At 46.1% G+C, this 25894-nt stretch overlaps 1 protein-coding gene across 8 annotated transcripts in view; it reads left to right on the plus strand.

The window, feature by feature from the left end:
• The window catches only part of BRSK2 (BR serine/threonine kinase 2), a 196820-nt gene that overhangs the window by 126372 nt on the left and 44554 nt on the right, over positions 1–25894 (plus strand). For all 8 annotated transcript variants that reach the window (XM_061564384.1, XM_061564385.1, XM_061564386.1 and 5 more), the window contains exons 5-9: positions 18410–18526; positions 20714–20747; positions 21090–21158; positions 23292–23438; positions 25261–25295. In XM_061564384.1, the coding sequence (XP_061420368.1) occupies positions 18410–18526; positions 20714–20747; positions 21090–21158; positions 23292–23438; positions 25261–25295 (402 nt within the window). The remainder of the gene's footprint in view (positions 1–18409; positions 18527–20713; positions 20748–21089; positions 21159–23291; positions 23439–25260; positions 25296–25894) is intronic.

Below are 25894 nucleotides of genomic sequence, written 5' to 3' on the forward strand. Positions count from 1 at the left end.
AGCTTTCGTGACTGCAAGGATTCATATTCTTAGGTTTTTTCGGTAAAGTCACGTAGGTAAAAAATTATAATTAATAAAAGTAAAATAAAAATAAAAAATAAAAGAATATAAATTAATTTAATTTTTTTACCTACGTTACTTTACCGAAAAAACCTAAGAATATACATATGCTAATCTCTGTGTATAGATGATCCATATTTTTAAACGAGGAAGAATGGATTTTCAGCAAATATATAGTTGGTTTTCCAGCGGTGTGTGAAGCTGGGCAGGAAAGGGTGCAGGATAACAGAGCAGTGTGGCCGTGTTTTTTTATTAAAAGAAGGTGGCCTTCGAAATGACTTCCGGAAGTCTGCAGCCGTGCGATAAGGCGCGATATCGGCGGCTTGCTGCTCACGCAGACCTCCGTTGAATATTCATGCCGATGGGAATTGCCTGCGGTTGCTGCAGGGTCATAGCTGTTGGGGTGGGGCGGTGGGGAGGAAGGGGGTTGGTTGTTGCTTGGCACGGTCGGGGTGGCGAGTAACGTTGAACCTTGCAATCTATCTATGCCATTCTGCCTGGGAACCCATTTGTATTGGCGGTGTTGTTTTTGTTCTAATTGTAGGCACTGGCCCTCCCACCTCCAATTCAGTTATTTGTGTCTGTCGGCTGATTTAGTGAACACAGCCCTCCCTTCACCACCGTAAATATGCCTATACTGGCTTTGTGCACTTTATGGCGTGGATTTAGAAAAATCCATTAGAAGTAATTGAATTGGAAATCCCCTCTGAAATGGTTAGAGCACTCAGCGAATTACCAACAAGCTACGCTATCATACAATGTGTAATTATCACGTGATTTATATTTTTCAACAAAAGCAATCTATTAGAGATTAAATATCAAATAGCAAGTGTCACGCTTTACAGGTATAATTTACAACAAAAAAAACCTGCCATGTGGCAATTTTGGATATATTTTTTCCCCCAAAATGAATTGTGGGTTTGCTTACGAGTTCCAATTACTCTTGAGGGATAAAGCAGGTTTGGAGATGAAATTAAAAAGCTGCAGGCCTCGTTTATGAGGAATTAGCTGAATCAGCTTGCGTGAAGCGCGACAGTCTGTAAAAATGACTCCGTAATGGAAGACGAGAGAAATACATTCCACTTAATTGTCCCTGGCCATGGCATTGCCTCGGCGACATTAATTGGCTCCCATTTTTTTTACTCTCTTCTCTGCATCTGCTCATTGTCCACCAACAAAGGAAGCTCCCTGTACAGTTCATACGCGGGAAAGGAGTTTTGATGTCTTATTTTAGGACCGTGATATATCCGTGAGAGTGTGCCGTGAAATTATAAAAACACACGATCTGTCGCTTTTTTTGTGGGGACTCGCAGCAATTCTGGGTGGGAGAAAAACACTCTGCAGTTGCAATGCATTCATGCACTGCTTTTTAAAACCATCCATTGTAATTATATTGTATGTTTCATGAATATTCTGCAATGCCGCATGGTTATTTTGATTTGTATAATGCGTACAGTAGAAAAAAAACGTGTGTTTTATATATCGACTAAATGAGTGTGATTTATTTGCTCGTTTCTTTGATTTAACCATCACGGTAAGATCGGTGTTGCAAGCTTATCCCGAAGCCACCAATGTTGATGAATTAACATGCGGTGAGGGGGGGGCAGGGGTCAGTGAAACAAGAGTCGGCGATAGTCAGGTGGCAGCGAAAAATCTCGCCGCGCGTGCGAAATTGAACGACCGCATCATCGTTGGCACAAGATGGTGCGGGAAAGTCCAACACGTGCGTGGTGCGGCGACGGCGCTTGGGCATTTCAGACGTTGGCGTTCGCATCAGGCGCGACAGTAGGCAACGCAAAGCAGCAGGGGAGAGGCGGCGCTATTCTGGACGTGGCAGCCGCGGCTGTCCCACGCATCAACTGCTCCCAGAGGGTGGCCAACGCCTGCCGGTGGGGGATGAATAAATAAAGACCTGAGAATTTTAAAACGGAATTAATTTAGTGGCCGAGGCTTGCTTTTATTTTAAGCTCGAATGTTTATCATCGTCGTCGGCGATGATTAATTCACTGCCGGATGAAGGCCTCGCCAAGCTTTCGCAATCCATAGAGCTGATTTCAGTCATCGCTGCATCTCCTCATCGGATGTCCACTCGGACACGTTCCATCCCTTGGATGTATGTGTTTATGTTGAACTTCTTTCGCACCCTTCATAGCCAATTGTGCTAATCGGAAGTGTGAGATAAGGACAACAAACTAAACACATAAAACAGTTCTAAAGAAATTAGTTTTCATTGAGATTTAAAAGTGCATAGCTCCAGTGGCTTCCTAATATCAGAAGGAAGAGCGTTCCAGACGGTCGCAGAGGTGCATCTAAAAACACGCTGATGCACTGACCGTCTTTGTTCGATGGTTAGCCAAAATCTGCTGCAAGGATGACCAGAGTTCGTGGGATGGTTTGTGCTCCTTGACGAGATCGGCAAGGTATTGTGGTTAATTTGTGGCAAGCACTTTGTGTGTAACGAGTGCGACCTTCCAATGCATTCATTCAGCAACCGGAAGCCAATGCAGCTCAGCGATCACCAGACGGACGCGGTTGGATCTTGCTGTACCCGTCACGACACGTGGCTGCCACACCGTCATTATTTTTAGCCATCGACCATCATCCCTTGCAGTGACATGTCTTGTCCAGGCCCACCTACTGTTTCTTAACAGTTTAACTTAAATCTTTAACATGCGGAGGTTCTCTGAACCCCTTTCTGCCCCTCTGTGTAATTCTAAGCAAGCATCTGTCTGTGGTTGTTTGTGTTCTTTTGAGTATTTGTAAAAAAAAATAATGACTGTTTCCAAATCACACGTGATAGCAAGCATTAGGCACAGCTTTGACAAAAAATATGCTTACATTTTATTGGGGGAAACTAACTCTTTTTTATGTTCTAAACGTTTGCTTAGGTGCTTCCTTTGATGTTTTTTTACAGTCTTATTTTAATTAAATAGGTCGCTATCTCGCCACCGGGATCCATGCTTCACGTGGATTGGCCTTTAGAGTCCATGGGCCAGAGCAGAAATTGGTACCACCATCGCTAGTAATACCAATTCATCTATACAGTTAATGAGAGTGAATTACTTGATAACCCACTCAGTTCAAATGGTTATCGCATAATTCACTATGATTGGCCACACAAAGAAATTTGAACCACTACATTAATGCCACCTTCAGGTGGTGCCGAAAAGTGAAATATCTGGTCTGGGCTCACAGACTACTTATCTTAGTGTAATAAAGCTCTTTGAGACGACTTCTGGAATCCGTCTTTTATTCACTTTGAGTTACATCTACTTCACGCTGCTGATAGACAACGTCAAGGGACAGATAGACCGAGAGAGACGCACTGCCACGTGGCAACTCGGAGCCCCTTCCTCCGTTCGTTCCCGTTCTGACCACGTGTCGTTCCTCTCTACCCCTATTTAATCCCCGGGTCACGTGGTACGCTTCAGCCAATCATCGTTAGCCTGCGTCGAATCTTCCAGGCTCCCTCGTCAGCTCCCGGGACCACGCCCCTGACTCATCTCCCCATTGGTTCTGCTGGCTTTGGCCTCAGCCAATCTCCATAGCTGTCACCCTTCCATCACGTCAGGGCCATGCCCCCAGGCTTCCCCCCATTGGCTGTAAACCAGGACCAGCAGAGCCAATCACCATGTCGAGTTGTGATACGTCAGTGAGCCGGATATATTCTCATATTACATTAGTGCTGTATTGGCCGAGAGACTTCTGAATTCTCACCAGGGCTGATAGTGAAGTAAATCCGCCTTCAGATTTGGAGCTCACCTTCACAGAAACCTTCCTCTGATATTGCGTCTTATTTCATGTTATCTTTGCCTTTGCTCTCTTCAGTTGGACAGCAGATGTTGGTTTATTTTGACATGTGTTTGAGAGTGTGAAGCTATGAGTCTTGACTTGAGTGACCTTCAAGTACGAGTTTGTGGGTTTTAACATGCACACGGCATTGCAGAATTCTCTAGCAGCGTTCACATTTTGTAATGGGTTTTATTTTATATGCACTTTTCGCTCTCTCTTTCATTAACCATTGTGTTAGTTCAAAGAGCGCATTCGTTTTTATTTAATTTAATTGAAAATATATCACGCTGGGTAAGAATAAATAGACAAACAGAAACGCCTATATTTGTACACGATTGGCAGTTATAAATAATTATACAATAACAATCACCGCTCCCATGTCTGGTGAATGGTGAATTATGGCAATAAAACCCATAACCTTTGTACAAGACCATTCTTAACCACGTTTGCCAACCGTGATCATCCACTACTGGATAAAGGCCTCCCCAAGTCATCGTTATCCCACATGGTCTCGTGACGATGTAACAACCCATCAAGGTCCTGCACGTGAGCTGATCTCATTTATCATTCTGCCCCATGTGGTGTTTATCCTCCTTTAGCTGCCATTCAATCGTGAGTCTCGACCACCGGACAACATCGCGGCTGGTGGCGGTGTGCCAACGGGGATGTTCTTAATTTGTGTTCTCGCATCCGTACTGGTTCCTTTTTCTGTCCTCTGGACATTGAACCTACTGCGAATTTTTTGCTACTGGACATCTGTGACGACTGGACATCTTTGAAAAAGAGCTTCATAGCTCATCCGGATTCATCCGGTCTTAAAAAAAGATTCTGACTCTGTCTCGGTAAAATTTCAAGTGTGCACCTCTCCATACCTAATTTTACACTTTTCGGATTTTGTTCCATTTTCCTTGTCATTTTCCGATTGCAAGTCGATCCATAAGTTAATTCTAGACTTGAAGTTTGATGACGGAAGCTTGTGTTGCCTCCGAAACGTCGTGATTAGTTATTTTTATTATTATTATTCACCTACGTGACTTTACCGATATAACCAAAGAGTATGGATCGATAAGTTATAGCAGTTAATATGCACTGATTGAAAACTTTCCCCTTTACACACATTCCAATATTGATTTTCGTTTCCAAGTTCAGGCTTTCAAAAGTACTCTGACCTTCTCTTGCTTATTTTATTTCATCACATTAATCTCGGTCTGCTTTTAATAACCGATGTATTGTTTAGTAGCATCCCTCCAACATTCATCTTAATTTGTTAAGCAAATAAATGCAAAAATGACACGATAAATTGTGAATTCAGCATCGGTTATCTTAATGGCCCCAGCAACCATGATTTTGTCTTCGGTGAAGAAATTGTGAAGAAGTTACTTTTAATGTCAAGCAACAACATTAATAACGTTTCTCCAATGGATTTATTTTTTTAATGCGAATAGTCTCCTAGGCAAAGTCAAATTGAAATCTGAAAAGTTAAAACGAAAGTCAAAGAATATTGTAATTTGTCAGGATGCTGCAAGCCTGTATATACCATATTCTTAGGTTTTTTCGGTAAAGTAACGTAGGTAAAAATTTGTAATTTAAATTAATAATAATAATGGTTTCCTGCTATAAGTTTTACCCACCAAACAACATAGCAGGAGGCTGTTTCTTCCTGACCTGCTTTTGTGCTTTTACCATCTACATGGCAGAGGCTCGGTCTCATTTGCAGCATTTTGTTATGTAGGCTAGACGTAGTCTCAAGCCGCAACTCATCCATAATAAAGGCTCAGTCATTTGTTATGTAGTCTAGCCATAGTCTCAAGCCGCACCTTACCTATAATAATAAAAAGTGGGCCGTTCCTGGCCCATACCCCCCCCCCCCGTCAACCATTATATATACGGAGTGGTATCTCTTGTAATCTCTCATTTACTTGATACAGCTATCGTGCTGTGACGGTTCCACCTGAAGACGGAAGCTTGTGTTGCCTCCGAAACGTCGTTATTTTTATTTTATTTTTATTTTACTTTTATTAATTTTAATTTTTATACCTACGTGACTTTACCGAAAAACCTAAGAATATGAATCCTTGCAGTCACGAAAGCTTCAAATCTAGAACTGTATATACCAGTTTAACTCGTAAGCTTTCACCACCAATATCATCCAAAATATAGGGGTTTTTTGTGTTAGATTGCGTAAATATAAATGTGTCGTTAAATCCGCCACCACCCGACACAGCCAATTAGTAAGGTTTGTCACGTAAACAGAACGTGCCAAATCGTTACTAGTACAGCACACCTATGTGTTGGAGAGCAAATTCAAAACATTTACAATCTGAGTACGACGTTTCGCCAGTAATTACAACTAGCTTCATCAGGTGACAGCCAAATCTGGCTGTTTGGTGGTGTTTGGTTTAATGACACATTTATATTTACGCGATCTAACCCAAAAAAAAACTATATTATGGACTATATATATTAGATTAAATTGCTAATTTTCCAAACACTGTATAGTTTGGTTTGAAAGGAAAAAAAAACGATCTACTTCTTGCTCTTTGAATGTCAGCTGCAGTGGGTAAAGGTTAATTGACATCGTTTATGGTGCATATAAAAACATGTCACACTTACTTTGCAAAACAAAGGTCAGTTTAGGCTTAGTCTTTTGCCTGGACAGATATGAAATTATGTCCTCCTATTCATGCTGACATCAAAACACAAGCTCGTATGGAGCCTTCATTGTCGACTGTGCGCCGAGGTGAGCCTGAAAATTCCACCCGATGTTTTTAAATGATTTGCGTTACTAGTTGTTAACATTCATTATTGGGGGAAAATATGGTAAGTGTAACAGAATTAGACGCAACTGTTAATAAAAAATACAAATGATTAATGTTTTTAATGTTTTAATGTGCAATCTCCGGCGATGAAAACACATTCCTGCGGAGGGAGCTGGTAGGAACGTTGGGTTGCTCGGTCAATGGCCAGGGTCAACGGCGGCGTGGTGTATTCCGCAAATATGCCCGACTGTAAGGGCGGGCACAAGCCGGCGTGAGTAGGTTAAACGTTGAGTTTTATAAGGGCACCACGGCGTGACCAGCCCCTTCCCCACCCAGCCCCACAACACCCAGCCCCACCCCTCCCACGGCCCACCTTCCCCTCCCCACCCAGCCCCTCCCCACACTCCCCACTCAGCCCCTCCCCACCCTCCCCACCCAGTCCCTCCCTCCCCACCCAGCCCCTCCCTGCACGACGGACGGACGGACACAATAATCCCCTGTGGGCTGGTGTAACCAGGAGGTTCCTACCAGTATCACGTCATCTTTACACCGCCGTGTTCTCTTTGCTCTGGAGAAGGAGTGGGGGGGGGGGGGGCACTGCCCATAATACCAGCAAAACTTTACCGCTCTCCCTCGAATTCCAAACGTTCGGTTTACGAAATGTCACGTGAACATAACTGATATATTACGGGGGGGGGGGCGGGCAACTTTTCGATGAACGAAATCGAATTTCTACATGAACGAAATTTCACTAACGGCGCACGTGTCATGATGAGATCAAAGAAGAAGCACCCGGCAAGCTGCGTCCATCCATCTGCGGCAGTGTCCCGGTACCCACCACAGGGCAACAGCGACGCCTCCACCATCACCCGGTCCGGTCATTCCAACGTGCAGATCTTTTTGGTGAGTTCCTTGAAAAGGTGAATTATTTTTGTAAAAAAAAAAATATGATTCAGCCGTTTTAACGTTCATGTTATTTTCGTATTGTGAAAAGTGATATTGGTGGACATTTTTAGGTGAGGAGTAGAGTTGGAATGACACAGCCCCAATCTTTGGTATTAAATGAATGGGAAAAGCCATTCCGATTTATTCTAATTTATTATTTTATCTTTATACGTGACTTTACGGAAAAAACCAAAGAATAATTCCTGCAGTCACAAAAGCTCCAAAATTAAGACCATTCCGATTTACGAAAATTTCATTTCCACGTGCGTTTTTATTTAAAAGAACCCTTTCGTAAATCGAGGGACCATCTGTGTACATCCTTGTGCACATCCTTGTGTATTGCGGCAGTGCTAACGACGAGTGCGGTGAGCGTTATGAAGACCTCATCCGCCTCCCGCTTGCCTCGTCTCGCGTTGTTGTACGGAACGAAAAGCATTTACTTTTCATACTCTTTGGTTCTTTCGGTAAAGTCACGTAGGTATAAAATCAATTAAATCACGACGTTTCGATTGCAAGACAAGCAATCGGCAAAAAAAAAATTGCTGTGGTTTTCCCACCTGATGATGATTGCTTGTGTTGCAATCGAAACGTCGTGCTTTAATTTATTTTATTTTATACCCACGTGACTTTACCGAAAGCACAAAAGAGTATGGATCCCTGCAGTCACGAAAACTTCAAATCTACATTTACTTTTCATTACGATGGGCAATGGCAATTCAACGCAAGCCCGTCGCCTTGGCTAACAATTACGCATCCAGCATTATTGTTGTTGTGTTGTTGTTATTACTGCGCTATCGCGTTGTTGTGGCGAACTCTGCACGTTTAATCACGTTTATGGCCGCAGATTACGGCTGCTTACAGCAGAGGGGAGGAGTGGGGAGTGGTGAAATGAGCGTAAACCTGCACTGGTATAGGCATATAAATAACGGTTAATTAAATAACGCCAGCCGCTACGCTGAACTGGTTCCGGTAGTTGGATGCTCTTGACCAGAGAAGGGGGGGGGGGCATGGGAGGGGCCTCGTGATTATGACATCCCTAGATTAATAACCTTCATTAGCATGTGGCATTTTCAACAGTCTCGTTGCCTGACAGCCACCCAGTCGGTTGCTGTAGCCCACGTCTTGATTACACAGGCTAGGAATTGCTATTTTCGGGAGGTTAGGAGGGGGGGGGGGCGGCAGTAGCGTGTGGGGGGAGAAGCGGAGACAGAGAAAGAGAGAGGGAGAAAGAAGGAACAAAACATTAATCAGTGTTCATCTTCTTGGTTCTTTCGGTAAAGTCACGTAGAAGGGAAATAATAAAAAAATAAAAAAAAACATAATAAAATAATTCTCACGACGTTTCGGCCAACGCAAGCGGAATTCAGACGCTGTCTTTCCGACAGACCTGTTCTTCACCTGAGGACGGCTGTTTGCGTTGTGGCCGAAACGTCGTGAGAATTATTTTATTGTGTTTTATTTGTATTATTTTATTATTTCCCTTCTACGTGACTTTACCGAAAGAACCAAGAAGATAAATCCCTGCAGTCACGAAAACTTTAAATCGAAATGTTTAGGTACTGTTGGCAAAAGTTGCCTTGGCCATGTCCTTTACATGGGGAGATCATCTTTGAGGGGGGGTGAGGGGCGGGGCGATGGGGAGGTATTTCGCTTTTCCCTAGATATTCAGCTCTCCCCTAGATATTGAGCTCTCCCCTGCGAGGGCGGTGCCTATTGATGCCGTCACGACCACAACCATAACATCAGGGGAGCCTAGAGACTAACGCGAAAATCGGTGAACCTTTGTCCCCCCGGAGGTGAAACACGCTGCCACGGCGCGTAAATTAAAACCCGCCGCGCGTGTTTGATTGTTGCCTCTTCATTTGTGAGCCTGCGTGCGGTGCAGCTCGTCCACTCTAAACGCTCTGTTGTTGATATCTTTGGGAGATATGCGTCCTTCTCTCCGGCTGGCTCATTTGGCCAAGACGCCGGTACACGATGATAAGTTTAATAAGGACGTTGTACGCACCGCACGAGTGAATGCGGCCCGATTTGCCTTGCCTGTGACTCGTTGCCCTCGTACTGGTTGAACCGTGATGAACCGATGAGCAGAGAAATCCGACCTCTTCCAGTTGGGCCGCCTTTGGTTTATCGCACAAGGGGAAAAAAAAGCATAAGTCCCGAGCGTCTGGTTTTGGTATGACCACATGAGATTGGGTTACACTGGGGGGAAATCATTCAACGTATTTATTCCAAGAATGTAATATGTGGCATTAATTTCAGAACTTAACAAAATACCCTCTCGAATTTAGAGCATTATCCCATGAAAGAACAATTGACTTAATTAACAATTTTACGTGGGTACTTACAATCTCATCTGGTTATGAGTTTCATGCAGCTAACTATCTAATGTACCGCAATGTTATTAAGAAATGATAAGTGGCTCCAATTTAGGCGTCGCAAAATTGGAATTAAGGGGCACATAGTTGCTTGCATGCCTTGAGCGTAAAGAGATCGCCCTTTATTTAGGGGACATTCCCATGATATAGGAAAACAAAATTTCCAAATCGGATCGCTCTCTGTATGTTGACCAGCGTGAACTGTGATCAGCAATTTTTGAGAATGAGTTAATTTTACACGAGCACTAGCATTTTAAATATCCATTACCTCTTCCATATTCACCCGCATAGCCATAAGTACAGCAGCATAGTCTTTTTGATTGTGTTCGTGTGTCAGCTCTTGACGAACCACACGCATTCTGCCCCAGGACTTCACATGTGGTAATGTATACAAATTTATGCTGTAGATATATGGTTTATGGTAATGAGGGCTAGGGCATTCCAGGGGGTGGCATTTTTTTTTTATTCTTCAACAGTAAGGCTAATGGACAGAGCGCCGTGTTTGTTGTGTGTGCTCAGTCCTGACGGGTCCCGCTTAATCCCAATGTCACCGTGTTTAATTTCCACCGTTAGTAATCTAATTATCCCTCTGATTAATTTTTTGGGGATTTGCGCACTTGCCTTAATGGCCTGGCGCGTATTTTTCAAAGGGTGACAGGAAAGTGATAGCTAAGTCAACATTGCAAGATACCCTGTAAATAATGAGCTTTGAAATTATTTGCTGGAAATTGATACGCTGCTCTTGAGTTGTGTGTTAGCACCGTGGTGGGTTTATCCTCATTGTCCCCAAGGTCCATTCGTGAATTATACTTTTAGTTCGACTTTTCTCAAAACCAAATGAGAAATGTGTTCACCGATAACGGGGAGCAGACAATTTCTGGTAGCCCTATCTTCAGTTCTGTTTTGAATACACCAATAGAGTATGTGAAATAATTCAATAATACTTTTATAACCCTTTGTCTATCCACTGCCAGATGAAGGCCTCACCATAACATTTCGTTCATGAAAATTGTTTTGGCCATTCTACATCCGACTGGTTAACGCCAGTTGGTGTAGGAGGACTCCCAGAAACGATTCTCATGTCAATCATCACCGATGTTAACCTCTGCTGGGAATCGAGACCAGGGAGTGGGGTGCACAGCGCAGTGTACTAACCACAGCAAAGATCCCCCATGTAGCCTGTAACAAACTGTTAGAGCAAGTGCTGTCAGCGAGCACCTATGAAGGCCAGAACTGCACACGAGGGGATGGGTAGCCAGCACAACCCCCTGACGCCTTTGTCTCCCCAGTAGCAATGTTTACACACCACACCAGGTACTCATTTGAGGCTGATTCGACCTAGGGGAGGCCCAGGACCAGTTTAGATTATCGTAACTGATTTTGTCCGTGAGCGAGAATCAAACTCGGGGCGCCAGGTTTGTAGCGCAGCTGCTAACCGCTACACTATCGCTCCCCACTAACCACAGCACCACCACTCTCTCCAGAAATTGTATAGCGCATATATATAATTCAAAAATGAACATGGAATAGGCTCCGCGTGATAGAATTATGAATTGCGCAAATGAAATCATTGCATTTCACAGCAGCACTCCTTCACTGTCGTCATACTGGCGGTCGTGATCACCGGCCGGTTCCAAAATGCTGACCCCATTCCAACATTTTCAGCGCAAAATCCATGAACTCCTGGAGCAAATCATTTTCCCGCAAAGACCTCCCTTACCTCTGACCAATCACCTTTGTCAACACCATCTGCGGATATTGGATGTGTGCGCGTTTGTGCGTGCAGTAGCTTGTCGGCCGTAGGCTGCAAACAATTCGGCGTTTGGGGTGTGTGCGCGGGTGTGGTTGCGTGCAAACGTGTGTGCACATATATATTTTGCCTGCGCATCTTTGCACACGCATCTAGTTTTTACATCTAAAACGGGGGATTTTTTTTTACATCTATTAGAATAGTCGGTGTCGGCACCAATGGATCACCTTGCAGGTGTTTGTAACAAGTTTGCATCATCAGAATATTTATTTCATACTGGAGGAATCCAATGAGCTGTACACCTTTTTTTCCACCACGGCTGATGACGATGACGACGACGACGATGATGACGCACCATCGTTGTGCCGCGATGGTTTTGTTGCATATTCAGCGATTGCTGTTTGTCTGCATGTGTGTATGCATCGCTGCGTGCGCGTGCCGACTTCAGCATAGCCACTCCCCTTGTGGAATGCAATGTCGATTTGTCCGACCCCCAGGCAGTGTTGCTCGCCAATCCATCAGTGACATCTCCCACTGCTACAATTTATGAATCGACCACATGGACAGTGGTGGCGGTATACTGCCGCCAGCTTCATGTGGCCGTGACTCAGTCCCGTGGCAAATATTAAGGGGTGCTGAACGGCTGTTGGCTATACGAGTGACTCACAGATTTGCGTACGTGTGTGTGTGTGTGTGCATGCTAATGGAGGAGAAACGGTAGCATAGTGATTGCCGCACTAAACAACGAACCCGCAGCCCGGCACCGATTCCCCACCAGGGCTAATATCGGTGGGGAATATCTGAACTGGTACTGGGCCTCCTTTATATCGACTTATCCCTAAACGAATTGTTGGTGTGGTATGTAAAACATCAGCACTGGACAGGCGAAAGTTGGCCAAGGTGTGATTCGTCGTCATGGCCTTCATAGGTGCTTGCTAACTGCACTTGCTTGCCCTCACCTCCTATGGAGGCTAGATAGGGGAACTTTGTCATTGTCTGTGAAGGGAGGACAGTGGGAAGACAATGTTTATAGATGCAGGACCTTTTTTTCTCTCTCTCTAGAGCCGAGTCCAACAGATCATCCATCATTCTTGTAATCCAGTGTCCTGGGAAGTGCATTTTCCCACACCGGCCAGGGTTGCGATTTCCGCATGGAAAATGCGGAAGGAGGGTTCAAATTTTCCCGCATTTTTGCTAAAGTCAACCGCAAACGGTGGAAAGACTACTCCTATGACCGCGCGCTTTTAACAACACGTTAATGCGTTCTATTGGAAAGGATACATCATGTACATGTGCTCGTAATCACGGCTCCGCATTTGAATAAAGTATGTGGTTCTTGTGCGGAAATGCGGAAATCATATATTCATTCCAATCAGTAACTCAAAGCCCTACGTGATGCTGGGCCTTGCATGTATCCTTTCCAATAGAACGCATTAACGTGTTGTTAAAAGCGCGCGGTCATAGGAGTAGTCTTTCCACCGTTTGCGGTTGACTTTAGCAAAAATGCGGGAAAATTTGAACCCTCCTTCCGCATTTTCCATGCGGAAATCGCAACCCTGCACCCGGCCGCTGTATTCCTGCAATGGGGACGCACGCCGCGATTTGCACCCACGCCGTGCCGCTGATCGCGGGGAAAAGCGTGGCTCTGGCGACGGCACCCCGTGTGCGTTTATCGCATGGCCACAAAGTGAAATTGACAGTCCGATATTGCCCTCCATTGAGCCCGGCGTAGGGGCCCGCCTTCGCAGACAGCCACGCCGCGTAACGGGAAATCCATGTAGCGCAGCGTCAAATACATTTTGCCACCGTGTATTGGACGTGCCATGCGTGCCGCCCTCCGCGGCTGTGTTCTCCGGGTGATGCACAAATTGGTTCTAGATTTGCCTTTAATGGCACACTTGTCATACCGACACGATCACGCTCAAGCGCCAAAGTGGCGCGTCTGGATCTTGCGTCGATGCTTAGAAGATATGCGCGTACGGTACGATTGCTGCATGTTCTGCGTGGGTGCTGCACGAGTATGTGCAGTGGAGGGTAATCAAAAGGTTTTGAGAACAAGACCCTGAAAAATAATCCGTAATATTCGGCTAAATTTGAAGCTGCGATTGCTACATTATTTTAAGATGCTATTATAATAGAGTGGTGGTTGGTGGTGTTGTGGTGTTGCAATTGTTCGTGCACTATGCTATGAAACCGGCAACCTAAGTGAAATCCCCGGCCATGGCTAAGATAATTGGCAAGCGATATCCAAACCAGTGCCGACCTTTCCTTTACCAACCCACGCTTACCAGCCTGGTGAAGTATGGTCAAACACCCTCCACGCACGACTAACACGGGATCTTGTGCCCTTCATCCAGCAGTGGATTGACAAATAATAAGAAGTAGAATCAATACAAATGGGGATACAAATTAAAATGTAAACAATGCCCGTGGATATATTTATATTTAACACCGCTATTCTCGAACGGTTTCGACTAGTCCTTGCATAATGCGATGGGCAACAAACAAACATAACGTACAGGAACCGTTTTCAAAGTGGACATGAATGGTGCGAACGTTGCATTCGTAATGAGCAAATGGACTCGTCGAGAATCTTTATTTTTTATTTTACTGTCATTGTACAACGCTTGGCATGAAATATGCAGTGTGTAAAAGCGCAGTGTGTCTATAAATGTAAATTATTTCTGTACATTTAAAAACCCGAGGTTTCTGCTGCTTGTGAAATGAGGAACATCCGCCCGCGCGCTCGCAGCCACAGAAATCATTTCAATTGCGATACGCAAATCAGAATAATAAATTGCGATATGGCCATTCGTTCTGGCTTTTATAGCTCCAGAATCCGCACGGTATGTGAAACCTGAAATAATTTAATGGATATTGTTTGGAAAAATAGGGGAGATGGGCCACCGTTGAGGTGCGCGATAAATGAATAACAATGCATTATCGCAAGCCCGGAGCTTTATATTAACGTTTTCATTGTTAATGGCTCTACACACCGAAGGATTCTTATGAAATGCCATCAAGTGATACGTGCAACATACATCTGCGCGCTCTGTGGCCTGAGGACACTTTGGAAATGATACGCAACGTTCAACTGTTTATTTTATTTTATCGCCATTGAAATTGGGAGTCTTCTTCACTGGCAATCCCCTGGACCACTGCCACTGGCTCACAACCTTTGCTTCGACAAGCCCCTCGCACGCCCCGAGTGGCAGACGGGCACGTGCCCTGACAATCTTCGGTTGCCGCTTTTAATAACATCAGCACGTGGCAAAGTGTATGAATGAGAAGACGGCGACACGAGGTCATTTCGTTAATCCTTCAGATTTTTCCATCCTTCTCGCTCGGGCCGGTGAAGCCGGCACGACGTGGTCGTGGCGCTGTCAATCGCCCCCCGGAGCCTGCAGGGCTGGGCAGGCGTAAGCTATCCGTGCAAGTGCCAATCAGGGGGAAAATGGGTCGACCGCCGATCGGACGGGTGCAAGGTTGAGCCGGCAACGGCGGGGTTTCCGCGTGAGTGATTGCAGGGGGGGGGGGGGGTGGCCACCTCTCGGAGCCCTCAACGAAGCCGGCACGACGCAAACAGCTGGGGGAGCACACTGCTGGCTTGGCGGGATCGCCTGGCCACACGCAGACATTGTGTGATGATAGCCAGCGGGCGTAGCGATTCCGTGACCTCAACATCCTCGGCCAGCGTCGCTCCGGCTTGTCCCTCCAAATTCACATCTGTCCCCCTCCCCCCCAAACTGTAATATTCCTCCTCTTGCTTTTCCCTCTCTCCTGCCGAGTGGAATAATCTCCAAGGACCCAGCAGCACGTCCCGCTAATTTGGCAGCTGATGAGCAGTGCCTGGATTGGCTGGGGTTTTTTTTTAGCCGTGTGAGATGAAATGCACCTGACACCGAGCACCGAGATTTATTTATTTTTATGACAGACCACTCATAGGCGGAGGTCCCCTTGGCCCAACCTTCATTCGGACCCTATCAGGATGATGCTCACCTATTTTAGACTTTATAATGCGGCAGCGGACAAAGGCAGGAGACACGAGGAGGGGGTGGGAATGAGGTGACGGCAACGGCGAGAAGACAAAATAAGCATTTGCTTTATCAGTCGCTTTTCGGCAAACGGAACACCCTCGCCACTCCAGACAGAGAGCAATCCAAATTGCCTCAACTCCCCCCCCCACGCCCCCCTATTCCTTGCTGCGCTTTCCCAGAAAAGTGAAATACGGCCCTGGGGTTGAAAGCTGAACCTGGCGGGCCTGTGAGTGATGACGAGCAATCAGCGGTTTGATGGTAGATGACGCAGACAGCGGCCCATCAGTGGGAGACTGATGGATGGAGGCTGACAGGGAAAAGCCATTACTCACTTGCCTCCTCCACTGCTCGTGTGTGTTCTCTCTTGTGCCGTGAAACACACACCCCCGGTGCAACAGCGGCACAATTCCAACAGGCGCGCGGTACACCTCTCTCTCTCTCCACGTTTGCCGATGGGAGTGGGTTTTTTTTTTATCGCCGGTGATTGGTCACAGCCTTGTGGCGCCCTTGTATGCTCGGGAGGAGTTACGGTAATGATTATGATGACTTGCGGTGAATTTTATGCCTTTATTACGTTGGTGAAAAAAAAAATAACGCAATTGGCATTTCCAAGGTTATGAAGATAAGCCCGTAACTAGCCGCAGCGTCGTGAAATATGCCGCCGCGTTTTCAAATTGATAAGCACAGAAATTACGTTCCGTTCCGTTTGGCCATTAATATGCAGTTTAATATACAGAGTGAATTATACTCTATTTAAGAAACTCATTGAAATATTAATGATTTCTGTATGAGTTGCTATAAGGGGCCGTCCATAAATGACGTCACGCGATTTTGGATGATGTTTGACCCCCCCCCCTTTCTTCGTCACACGGCGTCACAAAAAGTCAGACCACCCCTCAAATATGACGTCACAAAGCTCTGCCCCCCCCCCCCCCCAAAAACCATATTTCCATTTTGCAAATAAAACATGCTTCAAATCGCTTTAAACTATTGTCATTGTCGTGCGTATTTAATGTGGCGCTGCCCTTTGATGTTGTAGGAGCTGTCGATGCACATGCGGTATGGGGTTGGAACAAGGGACTCATGCAAATCATCTCAAGCTTCGTATCTTGTTACGCCACCACCGTGGCCCATCTGCCACCTCTGTATTTGCCAGTATTCTGCAGTTATATACAAGCCAATGCGGCCCCATCTTGGTAAAATGACTGAAACACATCACCTTGGTGATTTGGGCCCATCATTGATGTTTGAAGGATCGGGACATTTTGGCAAAATAATTCTGATGGAAATTAACATTTTAAATCTTTGTACATTGACATTTCCATGCTTCACCTTTTTATCCTGGTTAAGAGGTGGCATGGTGTCGAGGTGTTGACTCCCTTGCCTGGTATATAGGAGGTCATGGGTTCGATCCTTATCCCGACCCTGACGCCCGTATTTTTGGAGTTTGCATGTTCGCCCCGTGGTCGCGTGGATTTTTCTCCATGTCCTCCCATTTTTCCCTCCACGTTCCGCAACGTGCGTTTAGAGTATTTGGCTTCTGAAAACAATCTATATAGCTCAGTGGGCCTTACCTGGTAAAATAAAAAACAAGTTTAGTTTCACTCGAGTTTTATTATTCCTGATCATGCTCTACTCGCATTCCTGTCCCAGGATATCTCCACGTCCATGTCCACTCCACAGTCCCTTCACATAGTGAACTGGCTCCCCACTTGGAATCGCCTCTTTCTAGGCCTCCCCTCTCGCTGTATTGCCCTGGCGCATGCATGCGACATGGACCTGATGGAGGATCGGTAAATGTAGAAAATCTGGACTGTGCTGGGACAGTGTAAGGGAGATGTTGATGTCATTCGGGAAGCTTTTGACTGCAAATTTAAACTAAAAGGCAGACGATACCTCGAGCAAATGCGGTTTATCCGCTTTTTTTTTAACACCTCTGCACTCCTATTTTGGAACGAGGCTTTTTTTCGCAATGGCTATTTATTATTCTGGCCCCCTTTCTTTTTCTTCCATGGCAAAAAACAAATTGAAAAGCGCGTATTATTATTTTTATTGTATATCCGAGGCAGCGCGCCCTCGCCGTGTTTATCCCAGCGGGGAGTTTACATTCGTCGTGACTTTAAAAGTTCCCTTCAAAATAACGAAGCAAAAAATAAGGCTGCTAGATGTTTTGATCAAGTTCTTTGTTGTTGCGTCCGTATTAAAAAGAAGAAAGAGAAAAAAAGCTGTGCGCGAACGCACGTGATGTGCATGTATATTCCACGATAAACTCCACAATTGCCAATCAGAAATGTATTTTCCCTTTTTTGAACCGACTTGGGCAATGTGTGGTGGAGCTCGGCAAAGGATTTTGTGCGCGTCCTCCCATTGCGTGGGTGACTCACTCCAGGTGTTATGACTGACTGGATCTGCTGCGGCGTGGGAGAAGAAATCCTTGAAGCCATCAAAGCACAATACGCCGTGTGCATGCTGCTTAGCTGGCACCGATTGCAATCTCAATTCCTGAACCTTGTCTCCACCATTTACCAACGCTGTCCTATTTTATCTTCACCTAAACTACTTGTCTGTCTGTCTCTTCCCCCCCCCCCCCCCACGTGTCTGTTTCTATTTCTCTGCGTGTCTCTCTCCCTCCGGTTCTCCCAACTCGCCCTCCAAATTACTCTGCACCGTAATTGGCTCCTTCCGAAGCCACCGTGATTTGAAGCCAGAAAATCTCCTCCTGGATGAGAAGAACAACATTCGGATCGCGGACTTTGGCATGGCGTCTCTACAGGTTGGCGACAACCTTCTGGAGACCAGCTGTGGGTAAGTGTGTGTGTCTGTGTGTGTCTGTGGGGAGTGATAGTGTAGCGGTTAGCGCGCTGCGCTATGAACCCGGCGACCCGAGTTCGATTCCCGCTCACGGCCAACACCAGTGGCGATTATCTGAACCGGTCCTGGGCCTCCCCTAGGTCGACTCAGCCTGAAATGAGTACCTGGTGCGGTGTGTAAACATCGCCACTAGGGAGACAAAGGCGGTCGGGCGTGGTGCTGGCCACCCACCCCCTCGTGTACCGTTGCAGCCTTCATAGGTGCTCGCTAACAGCACTTGCCCCTACAGTCTGTTAAGGCTATATGGGGGATCTTTGTTGCGTGCACGTGTAGGGGGGAGCGGTAGTGTAGCGGAGAGCGCCGCTGCGCTACGGACCCGGCAGCCCGAGTTCGATTCCCGCTCACGGCCAAAACCAACACTGGGCCTCCCCTAGGTCGACTCGGCCCAAAATGAGTACCTGGTGTGGTGTGTAAACATTGCTACTCGGGAGACAAAGGTAGTAGGGGGTTGTTGCTGGCCACCCACCCCCTTGTGTACCGTGCCGGCCTTCATAGGTGCTCACTAACAGCACATGCCCCAACAGTCTGTTGAGGCTACGCCGGGGATCTTCGTCTTTATATGCACGTGTGTGGTGAGCGGTGGCACAGTGGTTAGCACACTGTGCTACAACAAACCCAGCCGACGCGAGTTAGATTCCCAGCCACGGCTAACCTGAGTTTCAAGGGTCATCAGAACTTTTCCTAGACCTCCCATAAATTAAATTTGCCTTAAATGTGTACCTGGTGTTTGGCCACACCACCGCCCGTGTATCATGCCAACTTTAATATATGTTCACTAACAGCAATTGTAAGCTCAGTCTACATAGGTTATGGGTGGGATAGCGGGGTGTTTTGCGAGTGTGTCAAAGCGCGCGTGTGCGCGCGTGTGTGGTATTGGGAGTTCGTGAGTTCATGGATATGCATGCAAGCATCTGTGTGTGCCCAGATGCAGATGTACGGAAGGGGGTGATGGATAACCCCAAAACATTTCTGTATGTATGCATTGGTGTGCCTTATTAGAATTACACGTCGATAAATTTGGTATCAAAGGTCATTGGGATCACTCGTGTATCCCTCTGTAACTCTCATGGTGTGTATTTATTGCTTAACTGCTGAATATGCAAATTGTGTAGGGCTCTTAATTTTATTTTTTGGCCGAGAAGCCCATGTTTTGCTTTAAGCATATCTGTAAGCCCCACTGTGCCTTGACACTGAAGGGAAAAATGCATGTAATCACCGTGTGAGTGCGAGTATGTATATAGTCAATTGTATTGATTCTTCACCATGAGTTCCCTATCTACCCCGAGTGACAACTGTGTAGTTTGCATCTAATGGAGTGCTTTTTTATGACTGCACATTGTCTCAAATAGAATATGGCAATGGCAGGGTCTAATTTTTATTCTGAAATATTATCATTAGAGGTACACGATGGCAATTCAAAAAAGGACCATTAACAATAAGTGTATCTGATACGGAAATTGACATTACAGCCACCTGAAAACGTGGCATGAAAATGAATTGTGAGCACATTAATTCTAGATTTGAAACTTTCGTGACTGCAAGGATTCATACTCTTAGGTTTTTTCGGTAAAGTCACGTAGGTAAAAAAATAGAATTAAAATGAATCTTTACTTGATACAGCAATCGTGCTGTGACTGTTCCACCTGAAGACGGAAGCTTGTGTTGCCTCCGAAACGTCGTGATTTTTTTTTACTTTTAATAATTTTAATTTTATTTTTTACCTACGTAACTTTACCGAAAAAACCTAAGAGTATGTGAGCATATTGTGTTGGAATCATGACACCTCACAATGTGGATTCACGTGGCATCAAAATGCAACTCTCGCTCAAGATGCCGCACAAAGTAGTGAGACGTGTCCAAAAGGTAGTTTTTTTACGTGTGTTTTTTTTAAGTGTGGTGTGATTGAAATCACTTCATAAATTGGGGGTGAGGGGGGGGGAGAAGAGCAAAGCCTTGAGCTTGCACTTGAACGGAGGCAGGGAGTTGGCAGAACAGACGCCTGGGGAAAGAGAACCTCGAAGCAAGAGAACGCCAGCGGAGAAGGAGTGACCTTCCATTGAACAGATGTCGGAAGGCCTCAAGGATTTTTGTCACGTGACTAATGTGTGTCTCGTTCCACAGCTCCCCGCACTACGCCTGCCCCGAAGTCATACGAGTGAGTCCACTTGACCATGTGATAACACACGAGTTAAATACTTGCAATGTAACGGAGCACACAGACAGCAAGGAGCAAAGCTGTCAGGAATTTAAACACCGCTTCACCCAACTGCCGAAACTTTCCTGCTCGCACTGGAAGATTTATCTTTATTAACTTTTCACACCGGCACCGTGAAACCGAACGTATGCCTATAATTACACTTTCAATAAATATTAATTAAAACAGCGCCGAGCTCTTTGTTTAGCAATGTAGACAGCACTTTTGTATTCCGTGAGTAGCGCAGCCCGAAGTTTGGGCCCATCCTCGCGCTCGCTCACGGCATCTCCGCTCTTCTGCCAGGGAGAGAAATACGATGGGAGGAAGGCTGACGTTTGGAGCTGCGGAGTCATCCTCTTCGCACTCCTGGTGGTAAGCACCCACCCGTGGCAGCTGGCCGACGCCAAAATCCGTTTACACAGAGTCACATTGAGCTGCAGCCGCATCCAACTTGCTTTGCTGCAAAGCGGATGTTAGATTGTCTGTGCGTGCTTGTGCGTTTCTTTTTTAGTTTTGCCTTCGCCCCCCCACCCCTCCTCACTTGGCTGAGCACCATTGTATCCTGTTCTTCCTGGGTGCTTTTGATCCTGCCACAAACACGAGACTTGAAAGGGAGCGGATGTTTTTATAGCGCCACGCGAGCGGCAATGGATCCAACCTTCCCGGAAGCTTTAGTAGCTGTGGCAGCTGTCGTGCAAGCGATCCTTGCTCAAAGCAATTGGACTCTGTGCTATTTTTTGACCCTCCCGCTTTCATTTCTCAAAGATGCAAAGGAAAGTTGCCCAGGGGTAGGGCAAGGCGATTTGCGCGTAAATACCGACGCACGGACAACGGGACCCCTCCCGCCGCCGGTATATCTACGCCGGCCGTTGTATAATGAATACGGGGATGCGGGATAATTGAGCTCGAAATTAAAAAAGAACAAATGAATGTCAAATGCAGGAGAGATGCGTTTGAAGTAGCAAATAGCAACGCCAGGGGAGAAGGAGTGAGTAAATAAAGCGGAAAGATCATTCCCTCCTCGGGGGAATAAATAAAAGAAGGGAATAAAATAAAATCACAGAGCCGCAGAAAGGAAGCACACGGCGCGTGGCTAAACATAGCACGGAGGATCTGTGGCACGAGATGTTGCGGATTAGTGGTTGAGGGCCCCGCAGAGGAAGCGGTGGGTGTTGGTGTTGTTGATGTTGTTGATGCCGGGGGGGGGGGGGGTGTGGATGGAGTGGAGGGCCTCAGTGTTGGTCCCCTCGGGCTGCCCCCATCGCCCGTTGCCCTGCGGCCCTCCGCCCACCTCTACAGCGGCATCGGCGGCGCATCCCTGTGATTCGAGGAACCGAGGGGGCTGCTGCCTCGCTTCGTGAGGATTAATCACGCGCCGAGCGCTGCGTCGGTGCATCCGTCGCTCCGCAGCGACATCAGAGGGCTCCTGAATAATTAAAACTTTGACAAGATTAGCTGCCTGGGGAATTACACGTGTTTCCGTGTGTGCGGCTTATTTGGTCTACCTCCATCATGGCCCACGTTGCATCGTGTGAAGTTTCCCTCGCTTCTCTGCCCCATTTACATGTGTGTCCATGTTGTGCTGTGTGCAAAATAATGCATGCGTGTTGGCCTCCGGAGTTCGGCGAATATATGGTGTCTCTGTGATGTGCATGGGAACTTTTCTTAAATCTTGCAGCCTCTGTCCATCATCCAGCAGTGCAAAATGAATACACCACATTTTGTCAATTTATCAGGTTAGCTTGTGGTGGGGTAAAGTGGTTTGATGCTCCCACCTCTTCCAAGACATCTGGCCAGTGTGGCAGAGTTGGTCAAAATGATCCCCGAGAGAGAGAGGGGCCGTTTAGAGCATCCTCGCACTGGAGACTTTTCCATGAAGACGGGAGAAATTGGACAGGGGGCCCCGATTTCATTCCTCGCACCAGGGCCAGAGTGAAATTATTGCCTGGGTGCATAATTGACACTGGGTAATTCATTTTTAATTGCCTAGATTTTCATCAACTTTTCTCACTTCTTCCAAGATTGGCCAGCGTAAACCAATAGGCCAAATACCCTCTAGAGCTCCCTGTAGTGGAGGCCCTTCGTCCAGCAGTGACGTGAGCAAGCAATCCGCACGGCTGCACCTTTGACCAGAGCACATACCAAGCCTGCTTCACAAACAATCGCGGCCCGCGTACCTCTCTGTTGTACAAAAACACCGAGGGACACTATATATCACAGGACGAATAATATCTCACGTGGAGGAAATGCGCGTAAATGCATTGCTTTTTAGTGGTGCGTTAGAAGGCAACTGACAAAAACGAAACTGGGGCCCTTTTAACGTCCCGGGAAGACTTACAAGAGGTTTTGCGGGATAGCGACCTCGACGTGAAGACGACCCAGGACAATAACAACAACAACAACAACAAACCAACAAACAAAAATCACCAACCAGGACAGGTTGCCAAAGCCTAGCCATGCTCGCGGCGTTAACCGGTCGGGGTTCTCGGTCGGGACCTCTCGCAGGGCGCGCTTCCCTTCGACGACGACAACCTGCGGCAGCTGCTGGAGAAGGTGAAGCGTGGCGTGTTCCACATGCCGCACTTCATCCCCCCCGACTGCCAGAACCTCCTTCGGGGGATGATCGAGGTGGACACCAACAAGCGACTGACGGTGAGGGCCTCACGCGCAACTCCCCTTTCAGTCGGCCCGCTACCGCTCGGTGCGGTGCGTGCGTGCGTACGGCCGTCTGGAACGTTATTTCTGGTATTAGGAAGCCACTGCAGTAATGCGCTTGCAAATCATGTAGATTTAAAGATAATTTCTTTAGAAAGTGCTTTTTGTGTTGATCCCCCCCCCCCCCCCCTGTACGCACGCACCTACGATTAGCATGGTTGGTTATGTATGGTGCGAAAGAAGTTCAACATACCTTTGAACAAACAGTGCAGGTCAAACATTAACTAAAAAAGTCCAATTCACTGCTCATCTAAGCAAACCAAGCTGAAAAGTAGAGTGTCTACACTTGACGAGTCTTGCTCCAAGATGGCTTCCTGGCCCGGGTGTTGACCCACGTGATTATTGTTGTTATGTTGACAAATTCAATTAAATGTCAGAGATGAGAACTCGTAAAAGCACACCTTATTCCGCGTCTGTGGTTTTTTTAAATATCAGGTTTCCATGCGTGTGCAAGCAAGATTTTTCGAATTTATTTTCGCCTTTCGCTGGCTGTTTTTTTGTTCATCGAAAATAAGTAGCTTTGATTGTTGCCGGTGTCACCGCTTCATAAAGCGGCAACGATATTGGCCACACTTATCTGTGTTCCTCGACCTTCTGATAAACTAATGATACATAAATGTCGAGAGGGCTTTCGTTGGCAGTAATTCCCGCTATTTGGGGCTATCCATAAATGACGTCACGCACCTGGGGGGGGGGGTGTCAGACATTTGTGACGATCTGTGACGAGGGGGGAGGGGGGGGATTTGAGAAATGTGACGTCACATCAAAATGCGCAACTTTAAATAAATATAAACAACCCGTTTAATTGGGGGGGGGGGAGGGGCAGAGCATTGTGACGTCATTTGAGGGGGGGGGTTGACTTTTTGTGACGCCGTGTGACGAAGAGGGGGGGGGGGTCAAAAATCGTCCAAAATCGCGTGACGTCATTTATGAACGGCTCCTTTGCTTATGGCAGTGCTAATGTGGCCGCGTTTTGGTTTAAAAAAAAAAAACACCACCAGTGCGTGATGATAATAACGACGGAAATGTCGCCAAGAAAGTTTCCTCGCTGTCCGAGGAAAAATAGTCACCGTTATAAAAATCCAATAACCGTTATACTGGTCTTTTTAATAAAATATATATAATCACAAACAGAGATGTATCTTCTTGGATAAGGCTAACTCGCCAAAACATTGCGATGCCTTTCTTTTGTCTCGACAACGAAGAAAATAATCCTATTCGTAGCGTGTAACATTGCAGAAGCAGCAAAAAATAGAACATGCAGTGTTCATACTGTACGGGTGCGTGGGGAGCGGTGGCGCATTGCTTAGCACACTGCATTATGAACCTGACAACCTTAGGGTTTGATTTCCAGCCACAGTTAACGTCAGTGAACCTCGGTGGTTTAACGAACCACTCAAATCACTCCCGCTCCTCTTCGCCAAACTATATTGATCAGGGTGGTGGAGGTATGGTAAAAAATAAAAAACAACGGTGAACTTTGCGCATGAAACATTTCTTAAGCAATGAATTGAAAACGAACTTTAAATTATTACTTTATATACATTTCTATATATTCGTATTGCAAGGATAGTAAACACACACGGCAAGAGAATGTGAAAATAATACACAGACACTCGTGGCTTTAGCTTTAGCTTCATGTCGTAACCTCAAATGGGAAATGTAATTTATTAATGGTGTTTGCCACGTGATGCGTTACATACACCCGGCATTTGGCGTCTGGAATTGTGATGGAAATGTTTCTCTTTGTGTTTTTCAGCTGGAACAAGTTCAGAAACATTCCTGGTATCTTGTGTAAGTACAAAACAACAACTTGTGCACTCAGTAATTGCAGAATCGCAAGTGATTTCACTATTTCCTTACCTTGTTTATAAATGGATAATTGCATTTACAAAGCTGACATTTACGATTGTTTTACTCATTTGATTGTCACAGATCAGTAGTTTGTTCCTACAAAGATATGCGGGGTTAGTCTCGTTGTTCCAGGTTGCACATGACATGTGTAATGAACAAGTGATGTGGTTAAAAGCTACAAACCCATTCATCGGCATAGCGATGACTGTTGCTGATTTGAGAGACATGCCTATGTTTCTGATATATCTATTGTTGTATCATTACATGATAAGGTTGCGCTGATTACACACAAAGTGCTTGCCACGAATGAACCACAATACCATCCTGATCTCGTCAAATACCATAAACCATCGCGCAAACTCCGGTCATCTTCGCAGCGGCTTTTGGCTAACCATCGAACAAAGATGGTCACTGCATCGCGCACTTTCAGATGCGCTGCTGCTGCAGCTGTCTGGAACACTCTTCCTTCCGATATTAGGAAGCCACTGGCTTCAATCAAGATTGAAAACTCATTTCTTGAGAACTGCTTTTTGTGTTGA

Source organism: Lethenteron reissneri, chromosome 33, assembly GCF_015708825.2.
Source record: "Lethenteron reissneri isolate LAM-NWPU_2019-01 chromosome 33, ASM1570882v1, whole genome shotgun sequence".
Taxonomy (NCBI): domain Eukaryota; kingdom Metazoa; phylum Chordata; class Hyperoartia; order Petromyzontiformes; family Petromyzontidae; genus Lethenteron; species Lethenteron reissneri.